At 39.5% G+C, this 17,265-nt stretch overlaps 1 protein-coding gene across 1 annotated transcript in view; it reads left to right on the top strand.

Moving 5' to 3' along the window:
* vwf (von Willebrand factor) overlaps nt 1–17,265 on the top strand; it is a 122,017-nt gene that overhangs the window by 11,917 nt on the left and 92,835 nt on the right. The window contains exons 7-14 of the mRNA XM_059987573.1: nt 3,588–3,801; nt 5,661–5,783; nt 5,881–5,992; nt 7,371–7,417; nt 9,390–9,526; nt 9,611–9,749; nt 12,631–12,731; nt 12,807–13,002. Coding sequence (XP_059843556.1) covers nt 3,588–3,801; nt 5,661–5,783; nt 5,881–5,992; nt 7,371–7,417; nt 9,390–9,526; nt 9,611–9,749; nt 12,631–12,731; nt 12,807–13,002 — 1,069 coding nt within the window. The remainder of the gene's footprint in view (nt 1–3,587; nt 3,802–5,660; nt 5,784–5,880; nt 5,993–7,370; nt 7,418–9,389; nt 9,527–9,610; nt 9,750–12,630; nt 12,732–12,806; nt 13,003–17,265) is intronic.

Raw genomic sequence — 17,265 nt, 5'->3', positions numbered from 1 at the left:
TTGTGGCAACCATTTCAGCCCTGGGGAAAGCCTCTGACTATCCACACGATCAATGTCTCTCATCATCTTATACACCCCAATCAAGCTTATCCCTGACATCTCCTTTGTACCTACTTCAATGCACCATAAAACTATGCTTTCTCATGCTAGCCATCTCATCCCTGGGAAAAAGCCTCTGACTATCTACACAATCAATGCCTCTCATCAACTTCTACACCTCTATCAGGTCACCTCTCATTCTCCATCGCTCCAAGGAGAAAAGGCTAAGTTCACTCAACCTATCCTTATAAGACATGCTCCTCAATCCAGGCAACATCCTTGTAAATCTCCTCTGCACCCTTTCTATGGCTTCCACATCCTTCCTGTAGTGAGGCGACTAAAACAGCACAGTACTCCAAGTGGGGTCTGCCCAGGATCCTATATTGCTGCGACATTACCTCTCGACTCCTAAATTCAATTCCACGATCGATAAAGGCCAATACACCGTACACCTTCGTAACCACTGAGTCAACTTGCGCAGCTGCTTTGAGCGTCCTATGGACTCCGACCCCAAGATACCTCTGATCCTCCACACTGCCAAAAGTCTTACCATTAATAATATATTCTGCCATCATATTTGACCTACCAAAATGAACCACTTCACACTTATCTGGGTTGAACTCCATCTGCCACTTCTCAGTCCTGTTTTGCATCCTATCAATGTCCCTCTGTAACCTCTGACAGCCCTCCATACTATCCATGACACCTCTAACCTTAGTGTCATCAGCAAACTTACTAACCCATCCCTCCACTTCCTCATCCAGGTCATTTATAAAAATCACAAAAAGTAAGGGTCCCAGAACACCTCCAAATCTTGCCTAGGCCCCCGAATCTTAAGAACCTTCCACAGGGGCACAACTGAGAGCATCCTGACTGGCTGCCTGGTATAGAAACTGTACCTCCCTTAATCGCAGTTCTCTGCAGAGAGTAGTGTGGACAAGTACCGTGCATCTGTAGATGCAAACTTTCCACTATTCAGGACAATTACAAAGACAGGTGTGTGAAAAAAGGCCTGAAGGATCATAAGGGACCCGAGTCACCCCATCCACAATCTATTCCAGCTGCCACCATCCGGGAAGCGGTACCGCAGCATAACTGAAAGTCACCAAGAGGCTTCGGGACAGCTTCTTCCACCAGGCCATCAGACTGATTAACTCATGCTGATACAATTGTATTTCTATCTTATATTGACTGTCTTGTTGTACAAACTATTTATTATAAATTACTATAAATTGCACATTGCTCATTTAGACAGAGACTTACACAAAGATTTTTACTCCTCATGTATATGAAGGTGTAAGTAATAGTCAATTCAATTCATGCCCAGATCAATCAAGAATCCATCAAGCTCTACCTTGAACATACATCAAGACTTGGCCTCCACAGTCATCGGTGGGAATGAATTCCACAGACTCACCACTCTCTGACTAAATAAATTCCTTCTCATCTCCATTCTAAAAGGACACCCCTCTATTCTGAGGCTGTGTCCTTTTGTCTTGGACTCTCCCACCATAGGAAACATCCTCTCCACATCCACTCTATCAAGAATTTTCACCATTCAATAAGTTTCAATGAGATCACCCATCATTCTTTAGAATTCTAGTGAATACAGGCCCAGAGTCATAAAAAAAATTTCATATGAGAAGCTATTCAATCCTGGAATCATTTTTGTGAACCTCCTTTGAACCTTGAATGAAGAAACAAAGAAATATTGGATAAGCTAGGCTTGTATCTGCCGGAGTATAGAATAATTAGAGATTAAACCAGTGGGGTCTTGACATGGTGGATGTGCAAGGGATGTTTCCTCTGGTAGGAATGGTGGGGGAGAGTGAATAATTAGGTTTGCTAGAAACTGTATGTAGAGAAGTGGACCCTTATTTAAGACAGCTTTGCGACAATGTTTTTTTCCCCTCAGAGGGTTGTGAGTGCAACTCTCACTTTGGCTACCGGCTTAATATAGGGGGTGTAACCTCTGGCCCGGCCAAACTTAAGAAAGCTCGTTTAGGTGGATGCTGCGCAATGTGTCCCCTGTTATAAATCACTTCCCCAAAATGACAAACAGTACACAAGATGCGATTAAACGATTCAACTTTATAATTCTTACTTTGACTATATGGTTAGTGAAGAAACGAAAAAAGAAAAAAGGGCCCAATCTTATTAAACAGTCTGTTGCACATCGTTGGAGATCACTGATAAGTTTATCGTTCACCATCGACCTCCTCTGATTGTCACTGCCCTTCGGACCCTCGCTCCAAGCTCACCCCATCTGGCGGTCTACCAACTCTTTCCATTCGCGTCTTGTCTCCTCATCTCTTCCCGGCAAAAGCCTGCGAAAATCTCTCTTCCAGCTCACAAGAAAGAACAACAGCATTCCTAACCCCATTATCTCTAGTCATAACCCAAACATTGCTGCTACAGAGAAACCATTACATTATCAGTGAAGCCCTACAGCATGTTACATGAGTCTTTGGAACACTTTGTAATCAAAGAGTATAGATAGAGACTGATAGGTTGTTGGTAAGCAAGAAGGCAGCTGATTGTCATGGGTAGCTTGGAACGTACAGTTTAGATCACAGTCAGATCAGTCATGATCTTGTTGGGATGGTGGAGCAGGTCTGTGGTGTTTGGTAGCCTATTCGTCATCTTGAATGTTCCTACATTTATATGTTTATGTTGCCTTTTACACACAAAGCACTCTTTATTTCTGCATATATGTTCAATGCAAATGATGTTGGAACATAACAGATAGAATAATATATAGGTTATTCCCCAACAGCCCCCACACTATAACTAATTTATAATTTCCTGTCAGAGTCATCTTATGTATGGATACTCCAGTACCTAGCATCACTTTATGGATATACAATCAGTCTATGTATATAAATGAATCTTATGTATTTATATTTATTATGTTCTTTATGCTCATGGTGTTTATTTCATGCTGCATCATGTCTGGAGTAACAATTATTTCACTCTCCTTTACACTTCTGTACTGGCAATCTTGAATCTTGAAAACTTGAAGGTTACACTTGATTATTCATTAGTAATCAACAGGCAAACACTTACACATGTAACCTTTTATATGTATCACAGAACTTATTTAATTAAGAGTAGGGCCATTATTAGTCATGATACCCACTACACAATGGAACCCTATTTGAAATCCTGGATAAATATACATTTCCCTGATCATGGAAATGGATTATATCAGAAAGGTGGCAATGTGACACTGAAATGTTAACCTATAGACAAATATCTGCACTCAAAACAAACTTGAAAAATTTTGCATTAAAATTTTGACCCTGAAGCATTACCTCAAATATTTATAGCTTAGGTTTTGAAATATGAAATTAAAGTTGCAATGATAAGTTTCCCAGCTCACTGCAGTTTCAGTTTTAATTATCATATTTGACTGTGTGAGTTCTAAATTTGTAGCAAATGCTGAAGAGCTTTAGTGAAAGAGAGAAATAAGAAACAACAGTGCACCATGTGTGTGAGAGAGAATTGGAAAACACACTTACATGAATTAAACTTTTATTTGAATACAGAACTTGATTGGAAAGTGCAAAATGCTCAAAATACAACAAGTGTTCAAGAAATGTAATGATCTTGTGGATCCAGAGCCGTTCATTGCTAGTTGTGAGGATGACGCATGCCACTGTGAAGGAAAGAATTGTCACTGTCAAACATTTCTGGAATATGCAAGATCTTGTGCTCAAAAGGGTTTAGTCCTCAAAGATTGGACTACAGAAAGTAACTGCAGTAAGTACAGTAAAGATTATTTGTTCTATTTGTGACTTTCTTCTATTAGCAATGCAATATTTAATCTATCAATTTCAACAAAATATTATTTTATTATTATAGAATCAATTATGAAATTATATTTTATGGACTGAATTGCTCTTCTGTGATGGATATTCACTGCCTTAGGCCTCTTCCTCATGTTTGCTAAGCTTGATTTCTAACCAAACAGAACCTGCCTCTCATAAGATCAAAAGCAGTTGTAAATAAACTTCCAACTAATATTCCTTTGTTTAACTTCGGGTTGTAATTGAGAGTTAATCTTCAGTTCTTAAAATGTAAAAGAAAAGCAGTAATCAGCTTGAAGTCAAAGGAAGTATTGTGTATAGAACAGCTTTGAAGATGCTCTGCCAGTAGAAAAATAGGCATGAGGTGACTAGTTCTTTAAGATGCAGTATAAGACAAAGGGTTGTAAAATTTGGATGGTTTCAAGCAGACAAGTGGACTCTTAAGTTGCTTAGTTCAAGGAGGCTTGCAGAACAGACAGATAATAACATTTAGGATATCAATAATTGATGTGTTCATAGTTGGAAGAGTTTTACATATTCAAAGAAATTAGCATCACAGCTTTACAGCATTAATTTTGAACTGTGTACACTCAGAGATCTTTGTCTCCAAAATGCTTTCAGATAGTTCATGTTGAAAGGATATCTGAGGAAATATCATATCCTTGTGAAGTCACCCAAGTGGGAGAAAAGGGGTATAAATGTAGAAAGCAATTTAGGCTTATTAGGACTGGGATAGGAATATCAAGAGAAAATATTGAAGAAATACAAGGTGAACTAGAATCTATTCCTCAGGCTTTGCTTTCTGCGACTGGCGATTTGTTATCTGCATTGAGGTATGTCTTCTTAGTCTATAGGGATTGTGTCTGTCTTTTGGAGATCCTTTGTGATTTATGCTTTATGTTTTATCCTTTGTGTTTTAGAAATGCTGTATGTTTAAGAATTCTTCTTGTCTTTAGGAAATAGTTTGTGTTTTACAAATGGTTTGTAATTTGGAAATGTTTAAGATAAAAATCTTCTGTGAAATTTAAATGTGTTTTAAGATTGTGGTATGGATTTAAACCTGTATATTGAAAATAAATGGATTGTGTTTAAACCACTCTGTTAGCTCAAAGTATCTCCTTGGTAGGGAGGGGGAACCCACCACTCAAATAGTGGGTCTTGGCAGCTAAGCTCACCATGGAGAATAAACAGTGAAGTAATCCAGTCTTTGAAGATTGTATAATTACCGTATAATCTCCCTTTAGTGAGAGGGCTCAAGGCTATTTATATCCATTCAGGTTTAAAGATTTCATTTCAGTTTGTAACTTTATAGTCTGTAAGCCCAATACCATCACACTTCCTATTTGCTTTTACTTGGAATGTTCAAGTAACTTATTGTTAAGGCTGCTGAATAGAATCATAATGCTATTTTTATGGACAGTCAATTGGAAAGTAAATAAGATCGGAAACTGAAATTATTCAGTTATTGCCAGTTCAAATCATTCTTGAAAGCTTCATTTGTTGGTTTATATAGCAATTGAACTTCTGCTAATAAATACTTGCATACTGCAAAAAAAAACTTTTCTAAAGTTCAGACTTATTCCCAGATAGTTGATTTAAATGTAAGCCCCAGTGAAAGTAAGTACTTTATTCAAAAATATTTGGGGTCTTCAACCATGATTTGATCATATGCAATGTGGTGTATCGGAAGCCCGGGAAACATTATGGTGATCTTCCTAATCCTTCAGAAGTCATGGGTTGAGGTAAAGTCTTTATGGATGTTTTTCTTTTGGATGGATTGTCTTAAACAAAGACTTTTTTTTATTTAACAAGTACTGAAATGTCCACCTGGAATGGAATACAAAACGTGTGTGCCAGCCTGCGCCCAAACGTGCAAGAGTTTAAACATCAATCAGCTGTGCCATAGCCAATGCATGGATGGCTGCACCTGTGGAGGTGATTGTTCACACTTATTACATCTCAGATGTTTAATGAGATGAGTCGCCTGAAAAAGATGCATTCTATTCATTCTGATGAACTGTTTGGATTTCAGATGGGAAACTACTGGATGGGGACACATGCGTAGCCTCTTCAGAATGCTCTTGTATGCACATGGGAAAGCAGTACCCAGCTGGTTCAAGCATCTCCCAGGGCTGCCATGAATGGTTAGTGCTGAAAATAATATCTATGATGACCACCACTGAGAGCTTAGTTGTGGGATGCATCAAGCTAGCAGTTAGGGGTACAATTAAGCATTACCATTCACTGTAAACAAAAGCATGAGGCTTACCGCGCACATTTTATTAATTCTAGTGTCAATGGTTCTGTGTCTTCTTGGCCTTCCGTACACTTGCCTCTGCATTGGACTACTGTAATCTGCTGTTGGCTTAATATCCAAATAAACTATTTTACATTTCCTATTCAACTTATATAAATGAATATACTCCTAAGTTTTAATGGTACTTTTTTACATATCAATCTTAATCAATGATTATATATTGAAATAATATATCATACCTTATTAATGTTCCCTATACAATAACTATATCTCTGTTTCATTATATCTTACTTATCCTGCCCACAAAATGGTAATATATTTAGATCTTAGATTACTTCTAACTTAGTTATCTATTTATGTTTTTTGTAACATGTCGGAAACAAAGAGATTATGTTAGGTGTGGTGGTGTGCAAAAATTAAATGATAGTCAAGAATTAAATGCAGTGGTAGTCCGTTTCAGAAATATGCATCATTGAAACCATAATTGTTCTGAATGAATTAGTGTAATACAGTGAAACACAAATCACAATCAGGTTTCCCAGTCCGGGTCTAAAGGCCGAGGTTTCCCCAAGTGAGTCCCTCTACCTGTATTCACCACCCACGTTCCTTATTCCCTTGTTAACTTACCTTCTCTGAATCCATCAAGCTGCCGTCAGTGGGCCAGACAGTTCCAGAGACAAGTTCTGCAATCTCCAAGTGTGGCAGAATCTTGAGCTTGGCCACAGATTTTAGGACTTTTGTGATAGGGTAAGGAGTTACCAGCATTTATGCTAAGTCATGTGTCCAATATAGGATAAGCAAATTGTCAGGAAATATTTGAACTGAAGGAAGAATTTATATTTAATTGTTTAGAAAGGAACTTCAAAAAAAGTAATTTTAACAGATACAAATTTGTTAAAACAGTGTAACCACTAACAGTGTACCTTAAGTTTTCAACAATGGTATTGGTTAAAAAATATTTATCAGGCACTGACCCTTTTAGAAAATATGTATGCTATTATTTTTTATTAAGCATAGAATACTAATTTTTCTTTAATTTTATGCCCATCTTGTGTATATTGCATTTGTAGGAAGGGCTGGGGAAATGGATTCAATGACACAATGTCCATTTTCAATTTGCTCATTTGGTTTACCCGAAACCTAAATATTCTACTAAAATCTGCATGGAAATTCCAATTCAATTATATTATCAGCACCCTTGCACTGCTTAGGGGAGGTTATTCACCAGATCTATAAGTTTCTATGCTCCAGATTTTATTTTGCAGCATTTGCAGCCATGGAAAATGGGAATGTAGCCACGAGGATTGTCCAGGTATGATTTTTATTTTATCTTGTAGGTTTTAACAATCTGAGTGAAATCGGTTTATGGGATAATTTTATTCATTTTCTTGTAGTCAAGCGGTTCATTAGCCAAATGAATTTTGAAAGATGCGGTTGATCTTTTGATATCAGGTAGAGCCAAAGAATCTCGATAAAGTACGCAGAGAATACACGCTGCAAGTTTACAGACAGAGTTTGGGAGAATGGGATAAGCTGGATAGGTTGTGCATAGAGCTAGCATGGATTTGATGGATCAAATGGTCTCCTTATCTACAGTAATCTTCCTTTGATTCTATTGTGTCTCAGCCAGCCAATTACAAAGTCCTTACTTGTAGACATCAGTTTAACTACTTTGAACTGTGCCGCCTGAATCAGCAGTAAAGGGAACAAAGTGTTTTCTTTTTGATGATCTCACAATGGTAATGCTGAAATAGATGTTCATAAATATACTGCAATGTAATGTGGAAAATGTACACATGACTTCAAAATGCAGGATCTGGTGGAATGACTGAGGTATTCACCCAAGGGTGTGTCAAGAAAGAGGTTAGAACATAGACATAGAACAGTACAGCAATGTAGTGCCAATCTTTTAACCTGCTCTAAGATCAATCCAATCCTACATAGTCCATTTTTCTTTCATCCACTTGTCTATCTAAGAGTTTCTTAAATGCCTCAATATATCTGCCTTTACCACCACCCCTGGCAGTGTTCCATGTCCCCTCTACTCTCTGTCTAAAAAAACTTATCTCTGACCTACTCCCTGTACTTTCCTTCAAACACTGCAAAATTATGCCCCCTTGTATTAGTCATTTTGCCTTTGGGAAAAGTCTTGACTACCCACTCGATCTATGCCTCTTATCATCTCGTGCAATTTGTCATGATTTCACAAATTTGAATATATATTTCATTCAGCTCTCTCCTAAACTCTATCAGGTATAAGACTAGCTTACCCAATCTTTTTTCCTGAGAAAATTCACCAATTCCAGCAAACTTTTTAGGTTATTCATATCCCTAATTAAATGAGACCTGTAGTCAAGTCAAGTTTCCTGTCATCTACACAAGTACAGTAGGGTTCAGGTACAGTGCTAAATATACTTGCAAGAGCATTACAGGCACATAGATTAATTAGTGCACGTTACTCTAGATATGGTTTTACCAGTGCCCTAAATAAAGGGGGCATCAGCTCACACACAGACGATTGTATGGAACAACCTTAGTGATGAAAAAGTGGAAAACCATAGAAAGATTCAAGGAGGGAATTCTTGGGCCTCCCGAGTTGGCACTGAAGGCACCTGCTGAACCACTGTGGAGTAATTAAAATCAGAATGAAAGAAGAATCAGAATTGGAGTAGGATGAAGATCTCAGAGGGCTATAGGAGTGGAGATTTCAGAGACAAGGTGGGGCATAATCTTGGAGGAAATAGAACACTCTTCGCCCTTGCAGAAATGATTGTATTTAGTATAAATTAGGTTGTATTCAATCTCTACAGCAAGAAACAATTTCTACAGCAAGAAATAATTTGCAGTGTCTGCATACTAGTCCAATTTGAATAGGGACACATAACAGTTATAGTTAAAAAGTTCCACCATGAATGGACGTATGACAGGACATAAAAGGTAAATTCTTTAAGCACGGCGTAAGAACAAGAAAGAAAACTTCTTCACTCCGAGGGTCATGAAAGTGTGGAATGAGCTGCCAGCACAAGTTGTGCATGTGGGTTGAATTTCAGCATTTAAGTGAAGGTTAGATAGGTACATGGATGGTAGGGACATGGAGGGCTATGGTCCCAATGCAGTTTGATGTCAGTAGGCAGTTTAAGTAGTTTGAGCATGGACTAGATGGGCTGTAGGGCCTGTTTCTGTGCTGTACTTTTCTATAACTCTACTTGTTATTAAATGAAATATAATACCATGCTATGGGGGTGCCAATAATTCTTTGTCATATTTAACTCTGGTACATTTAGGGGAATGTTTTGTCATTGGGCAATCACACTTCAAGAGCTTTGATGATAAGTACTTCACCTTTGCTGGAATGTGCCAATACTTGCTGGCAAAGGACTGTGGGGAAGACACATTTGCAGTTTTCATTGAGAAAGTGCAGGTACAGCCAATCAATATTTTTACGCTATTGACTGCTGAAGGATATTTCTCAGCAATGCTCAGTGCTTTGACCTTTCTTCCCTAGTGCGCAGATGATCCTGACGCTGTTTGCATAAGATCGGCCACACTGAGGTTCAAGGAGCTGCAAAGCATGACCATTAAACTTAAACATGGTGGCAGAGTTTCAGTGAATGGCATGGACATACAACCACCTCTAATCCAAGGTTCATACTTATTGTTACCTATCAAAACTGCTTTTTGAGTCTCTTAGAGTTTTGTACAATGAAGAATCGCCTAAGTTTCTGTTTAGTTCTGTCAACAAGTCAAAAGAAATGGAAAATTTATAAAATATGGCCTCATTTTGCCTTACTGCCTTCTCCCTGATTTACTTTATGATGTTAGAATGATACAAAAATTTTGCTTTTTTTCATTAATCTGGCTACCTGATAAGAAATGCTCAGCAGAACAATGTTAGGGGCATGTTATGTTGGCACTGGAATGTGTGGCAGCACCTGTGGGCTGCCCCCAGCACTTCCTTGTGTGTTGGTTGATAGCACAAACAATGCATTTCACTGTATGTTTCAATGTACATGTGATAAGTGAATCTGAATCTGGATCTGAAATGGAATTTATTTCTCTCCTGCTTTACTCTTACATGCTCACATTTACATGGAGTACTGCCAAAAGAAAGCAGCTTCCATCAACAAGGATCGCCACATCCAGATCAGCTTCTCTTCTTACTAATACCATTGGGAGGTCCTCACCATCCAGACCAGGCTCTCTTCTTGCTAATACCATTGGGAGGTCCTCACCATCCAGACCAGCCTCTCTTCTTACTAATACCATTGGGAGGTCCTCACCATTCAGATCAGGCTCTCTTCTTACTAATACCATTGGGAGGTCCTCACCATTCAGATCAGGCTCTCTTCTTACTAATACCATTGGGAGATCCTCACCATTCAGATCAGGCTCTCTTCTTACTAATACCATTGGGAGATCCTCACCATCCAGACCAGGCTCTCTTCTTACTAATACCATTGGGAGGTCCTCACCATCCAGACCAGGCTCTCTTCTTGCTAATACCATTGGGCAGAAGGTACAGCAGCCTTAAATCCCACACCACCAGATTCAGGAAATCACCAGTTATTACTCCTCAAACATAAGGCTCCTGAACCAACATGGATAACTTCACTCACCCCAGCATGGAACTGACTCCACAACCTATAGTTTCACTTTCGAAGACTGTACAATTTATTTGCACGAGTTGTGTCCTTTTGCACATTAGTTGTTTGTTAGCCTTTGTTTTTTTTCATAAATTCTATTATATTTCTTTATTTTCCTGCAAGTGCCTGGAGGAAAATACATCTCAAGATAGCATATGGAGAAATATTCTTATATCGATAATAACTTTACTTTGACCTCCTGTATAGTGTAGCCACCCAGGAACTACTTGCAGCCCACTGCATTCCATGTTCTAGCGGTATCACCTGGGGAGGTGGTGGGTGAGGGCAGGAGGCATAAAGAACAATTTTAATTCCCAGCAGGAGAAGTTTTTTTTCTTGCATATTGTTTGGGAGATGGCTGATTCTTTATTGCCCTTCCCTCATTGAGAAGGTGGCTGATTCTTTGCTGAGGTTCTGCAGTGCTCCTGATGGGTGCTGCCTGACCTGCTGGGTTCCTGAAACATTTTGTATGCATTACTCCGAATGAAGGATGAGGGCTTCTTCATCTGCTTATTGCTTGGCTGGCATTTAAAGTACATTTGTACACCATTTAGACTTCAGTGACTTGGTCTGAAGCAGTTACTTAAATTGAATAGATTGCAATCATCAGCAACAATGGTTGTTAGACATTGAGAAAAGTGACATGAGATAATATCTGTGGGGTTTAGAGAGAGGGAGATGTACTGTGCATCATGTGAGGTGTGGAGTTGATGTATTGTGTCAAGGTGAGGGGAAACAGTTTAAAGGAGAAGTGCAGGGCAAGTTTTTTACAGAGAGTATTAGGTGCCTGAAAGTGGTTGCCAGATGTAGTGGTAGAGGCAGATACGATAGTAGTGGTTAAGATGCTGGTAGTTAAACATATGAAGATACATCCGTTGGAGGGAGATGGAGCAGATGCAGTTAGAAGAGAATTACCACAGCTTAATTTGGCATTGTGTTCAGCACTTTTGGTGTCAAAGAGCCTGATCCTGTTCCACACTGCTCTAAGTTCTATACAGCTGGGCAAGATGCAAGATCCAAAGGATTATTCGGTTTTTTTAGTGTATTATGCTTCTGATTGTCTAACCTCTAAAAGCACTTGTGTCACTGCATGTTTAACTCTGGGTGCATTCTTTTCTCCAACAGCACCATTTTTGAAGTCAGTGGTGGGGTGGGGGGGGGGGAGGGGCGGGAGGGAGACAGTAGCTCACCGCTGAAGACTGTGGTTTTAAAAAGGTGTAGAGCAAGATGTAAGGGGCAGTGTCAAGGTTCACCCCAAGCAGATGCGTGACAGAACTCCCTGATCTATGAGCTATTCCCAGGGACACACAGAGAGACAAACAAGAAGTGCTGCTGGCAGATCATCAAGTCGGTGAAAGACGCCCTTTGGTCTGCCTGGAAGTTGTTGGTCTGCCACCACTTTGAGATGTCCGTGAAGGAATGCAGATGACAGGCGTGTTCCAGGCTGCAAGAGTATGTGCTGAGAGACACACTGCAGCTTGGTACAGCCTCCACAAGGGCTTGGTTATGGAAGAACCACTGTGTAGGGTTCTCCTGCTACCAGAGTGGAAGGGGCCAGGTTGGGTGAGGAACCCCCTCAATTATTGTAGTAACAAACCACCCAATGGGGACACACGAGTGAGCATAAAGAATGAAAAAGGCATTGCACAATCTATTCTAGTAAATAATTTTTATTAAGAATAAAGTTTATTTAGATTCAAAATGATTGAAGTCACCGAGTTTGAAACACTTGCAATTAACTCCATTTGAAAGGCTGACCCCAATTTAAGCAGTATGAATTTAGTTTAGAAGGCATGCTGGGTGTGTTTCCTAAGGATACTTTATTAATAGCACAGTAGTCTTGTAAATCTATTCATTCTTATTGAGTTAAACTTTCTTCCAGGTGCTCTTCGTATTCAGCGCACAGTTCGGTCATCAATTCAGGTGACATATGATGAAGATTTCCAGTTTGACTGGGATGGGTATGGAAAAGTTAATCTCAAGGTAGACCCAACACATACAGAATAATAAGAGATTTAATTTTATTCTGGCACTGAACTAACTTGTACTTTTCTGTAGCTGAGTGCCGTGTACACAGGATTAACCTGTGGCCTCTGTGGAAATTTTAATGGGAATCAAGGAGATGACTTCCTCACACCATCTGGACTTGTTGAACCTGTGATGGTCAATTTTGGGAACTCCTGGAAGATCAACGGAGGCTGTGCTGACTTGAAACAGATACATGCTGACCCATGCAAGTTAAATCCCAAGAGAGGTAAATAAGTTTCCTTTCATTTTAGGATGCTATGTTTAATTTAATATGGGTTTTGAAATACATTCAGTGGCTACTTCATTAGGTACAGGAGTGGACTCCAAGGTGGTCTTCTGCTGCTGTAGTTCAGCCAATTCAAGGCTCGATTCAGAAATTTCTCCTGCACATCACTGTTGTAACACGTGGTTATTTGAGTTACTGTCACCTCCCTGTCAGCTAGAATCAGTCTGACCATTTTCCTCTGATCTCTCTCTTTAATAAGGCATTTTCACCCACAGAATTGTCACTCACTAGATTTTTAAATTTTTTTTGCAAAACATTCTCTGTAAACTCTGTGCGTGAAAATCTGAGTGGATTTTGAGATATGCAAACCACTCCACCTGGATCCAACGATCATTCCATGGTTAAAGTCATTTAAATCACATCTCTTCCCCATTCGGATGCTTGATCTGAACAACAACTGAACCTTTAGACCACGTCTGCAAGCTTTTCTGCATTGAGTTACTGCCACATGATTGGCTATCTTGATATTTGCATTAACGAGCAGTATACAGGTATACCAAATAAAGTGTCCACTGAGTGTAGATTGATTACATGGAGCTAGGTACAGGGGAATCTGCCTGTTGATTACCAATGTATAATCAAACGTGACCTTCATGATTGCTTCTGTCATTCATCAATACACAAGTGTAAAGGAGAACAAAATAATTGCTAGCCTACAACTATTGCACCATAAAAAATACCATAAGCATAAAGAACACAATAAAACCTAATAAGTATAGATTAGCTTATTTACATAGACCGATTGTATGTACATAAAGTGAGGCTAGGTGCAGGAGAACCTGTACATAAGATGACTCTGTCAGGAAATGATAAAGTAGTGGTGGTGGGGGGTATGGTGAAGTGTATAATAGCTGGAGATGTTGATCAGCCTGACGTCTTGGGTAACTAACTGCTTCTGAGTCAAGTGGTCCTGGCATGAATGTTAGTTAGCTTTTTCATTGATGAGAGTGGGACAAATAGTCCATGAGCAGGGTAGGTGGGATCCTTCATGATATTGCTGGCCTTTTTCCAGCACCTTTCTGTATGTATCTATGCCCTTGACGGCAGTTAGGCTGGTGCCAGTGATACACTGGCCAGTCTTAACTACCTGTTATAAAGCAGATATGTTACATACAGGTACAGTACTGTGCAAAAGTCTTTGGCACATGTGTATAGCCAGGTGCCTAAGACTTTTGCAGGGTAGTGTATTTGTCAATGTGGAGCGGAGAGCGAGTTTGTATATCTGGTAGCAAATGATGTTGGGAATGGTGAGGGTGTTACGCCATGGGAGTTGTGTGACACAGGTGGGAGAGGATTGTCAGGGGTGGCGGCTGGTACGGATACAGACACACCCAGCCTTGAGAGACCAAGCAAGGTCATTTGATTCCAAACAATTTTTTTTTATCACGACAGAATGTATCTCTCGTGCTTCCTACTCACTCCCGTCTCCCTTCCCCTTTTCCGAAACATGATTCCCCTCTCCCTGCTCCTGTTCCACTCTCAGTCCACAATAGAGACCCATATCAGAATCAGGTTTATCCTCTCTGATATATGTCATGATTTTTTTTTGCAGCAAGAGGACAGTGCAATGCATAAAATTATTATAGTACTATGCAAAGTTTTAGACCTCTAGCTAAATATATGTACCTAAGACTTTTGCACAGTTATATAAACACAGAACACACTCTTGGGCACAACCCCCATATGCTGACTGGCCAACTTAGTCACTCTATAGGCAGATTGAACTGTCCTACTAACCAAATTATTTAATCTCAGAGAATCACAACTATCCATCAGGCAGTTATTGTGGAGCAAACACCCAGGAGCACCCCGAAGGTATCTCCATCAGGATGCAAAATACCAGCACAATATCACTTACCTTAGGTACACAACAGATCAAGTAGGTCAAGACAGGGTATTGATTCATTTATCTGCAGCAGGAAACTTGTATGATAACACAATCTGTAATTTAAAATCAACGTATTGAAAATCAGTCAGTTTCTATAACAGTTGACCCTGCCAGATTATTAGCTGAGCTTTTCACTAAGTCTAACTCATACAATCATTTAGTGAGCCTGTGTCAGTTGTTTGTCACATTTTCTCTTTGCCTTGCAACTTGAAGCCAAGGCTCAAAATGCAAACAGTGAAGATGACACCAGATAAGGATGATGCTGGCAGCACAAGCTCTACCCTGCATGGCAGAACTTGGCATGACAGTATCTTTTCTGGCATCTTGACCAATTCTCTCTCTGATGGAATAACACACTCTTCACCAGCAAAATGTTATTTTTGAACTGAAGTTGTGTGGTTTCAACTTTTTTTTTCCCAATTGGTCTTTGACTTAACACTATTTGTTAAAAATGAATAATAAAGCTTGAAAGCCTGAAATGTTAAAGACTGAAGTCCTGAGGCAGACGGTGAGTCCAGATGAGAGAGAGAATGGAGGTTGGAGGCCCAATGTCTGTGAGTTTGAGACTCCAGGGACAAGGACTGGAGGCCCAGTGGTGGCCTGTACTGGGTTTGAATGCCTGTTTGTCTCAGGGGGTTGGAGGGAGGGAAAGGGACTTGTTTTGTTCTGTTGCTGCTGTTTGTGCTGTTGTGTTTAACATTGTGGGCATGCTCTGTGTGGCCACACTTGTGTGACTGACCCCAGCACACCCTTTGGTGTGTTAGTTGTTAATGCAAATGACATATCTCACTGTATGCTTTGAAGAAGATGTGATAAGTAATTGTGAATCTGACTCTGACTGCTATATGGATTTCTGGTGAATATCTGGCTGCAACAGAATAAACCAAGTTTCACTCTTTATTTAGAGAAAATCATTCTGTTTTATCTGACTTCAAGATCTCAATGCTGTGATAACTTAGAAACAATTTCCTAGATTAATGCGTTTGATTTTGAAGGGTACATATTTCACACTTCAAACCTTTAAACAGGCATAATGGCAAGAAATTAACAAAGAACAATTAAGCAACACACACAAAATGCTAGAGGAACTCAGCAGGCAAGGTAGCATCTACGGAAAGGAGTAAACAGTCAATATTTTGGGCTGCGACCCTTCTCCAGTCCTGTTTATTCTTTTCCACAGATGTTGCCAGACCTGCTGAGTTCCTCCAGCATTTTGTGTATGTTGCTTTGGATCTCCAGCATCTGCAGATTTTCTCTTGTTTGTAAAGAATAAATAATTGATCTTCTTTTACAGTTGTTCATGTGATTTCATAATATTGAGATGTAAAAAACTTTGCAGTTATATCTTGTCCTTACAAGATATCATTTTTAAAAATCTATCTTTGTTTTAAATAACTTTTTATTCAAGACAAAACTTGCAATCATATCTTCAAATGGCCATATTTAGCTTGATTTCCCGAAGTGTTCATGACATCTTTAATAATGGATGACCATCTTTAGATTTTAACAGCTGAATCCTTCCACGTTGTACTGAGAAGGGAGTGTTTTGATGTTCATTGTTTTATGGGGTAAAACCACATGTATAATAATAGCTAATAAATTTATGCAGTTCCTCCAACTAGTTATTAAAACAAATATGCAGATATATTTAATGCAGGCAGAGACACTTTTTACAATTAGGTAAGATACGTGATGCTCTGTGGAATCTTGGACACATTAGTGAAGTGAACGAAGAGGCATTCCCACCTTTCCTGAATTGGTTTACCCCACTAACTATTTGAGTATGTCTCTTGTCAACAAGACAAAGAAGATAGTTATCGACTTCAGCAGATGCCCATATTCCTCTTTACACTGGTGGCACAGCAGTGCAAACTGTGAGCAGATTCAAACTCCCAGGAGTGCATATCTCACAGAAAGTGTCATGGTTCCAGAACAGTCAAGAAACTCACCAATGCCTCTACTTTCTGAGGAGACTGAAGAGAGTTGGATTGTGCACATCAATACTCACAGCCTTCTACAGATTCGCAGCTGAGAGCATCCTAACATGCTGTATTGACGTGTGGTATGGAAACTTCACTGTGGTAGACAAGGGGGATCTATTCTGGTACTTGATACCCAATGCATCACCAACACTAGTAAACGCATCATCAAGGACATAAATATAGAAAGGCGATGGGAAAAAGCCAACAATAGCATGAAGGATCCTAATCATCCTGCTTATGCTCCTCTCCCACTGGGGAGGAGGCTACACAACATCCACACCAGGACCAGCAGATCAACACCTCTACCCATTAACCCACTCCACTACCAATACT

Source organism: Hypanus sabinus, chromosome 13 (genome assembly GCF_030144855.1).
Source record: "Hypanus sabinus isolate sHypSab1 chromosome 13, sHypSab1.hap1, whole genome shotgun sequence".
NCBI lineage: Eukaryota > Metazoa > Chordata > Chondrichthyes > Myliobatiformes > Dasyatidae > Hypanus > Hypanus sabinus.
The sequence above is the reverse complement of the archived record's forward strand: the minus strand, read 5'-3'. Positions and strand labels throughout refer to the sequence as shown.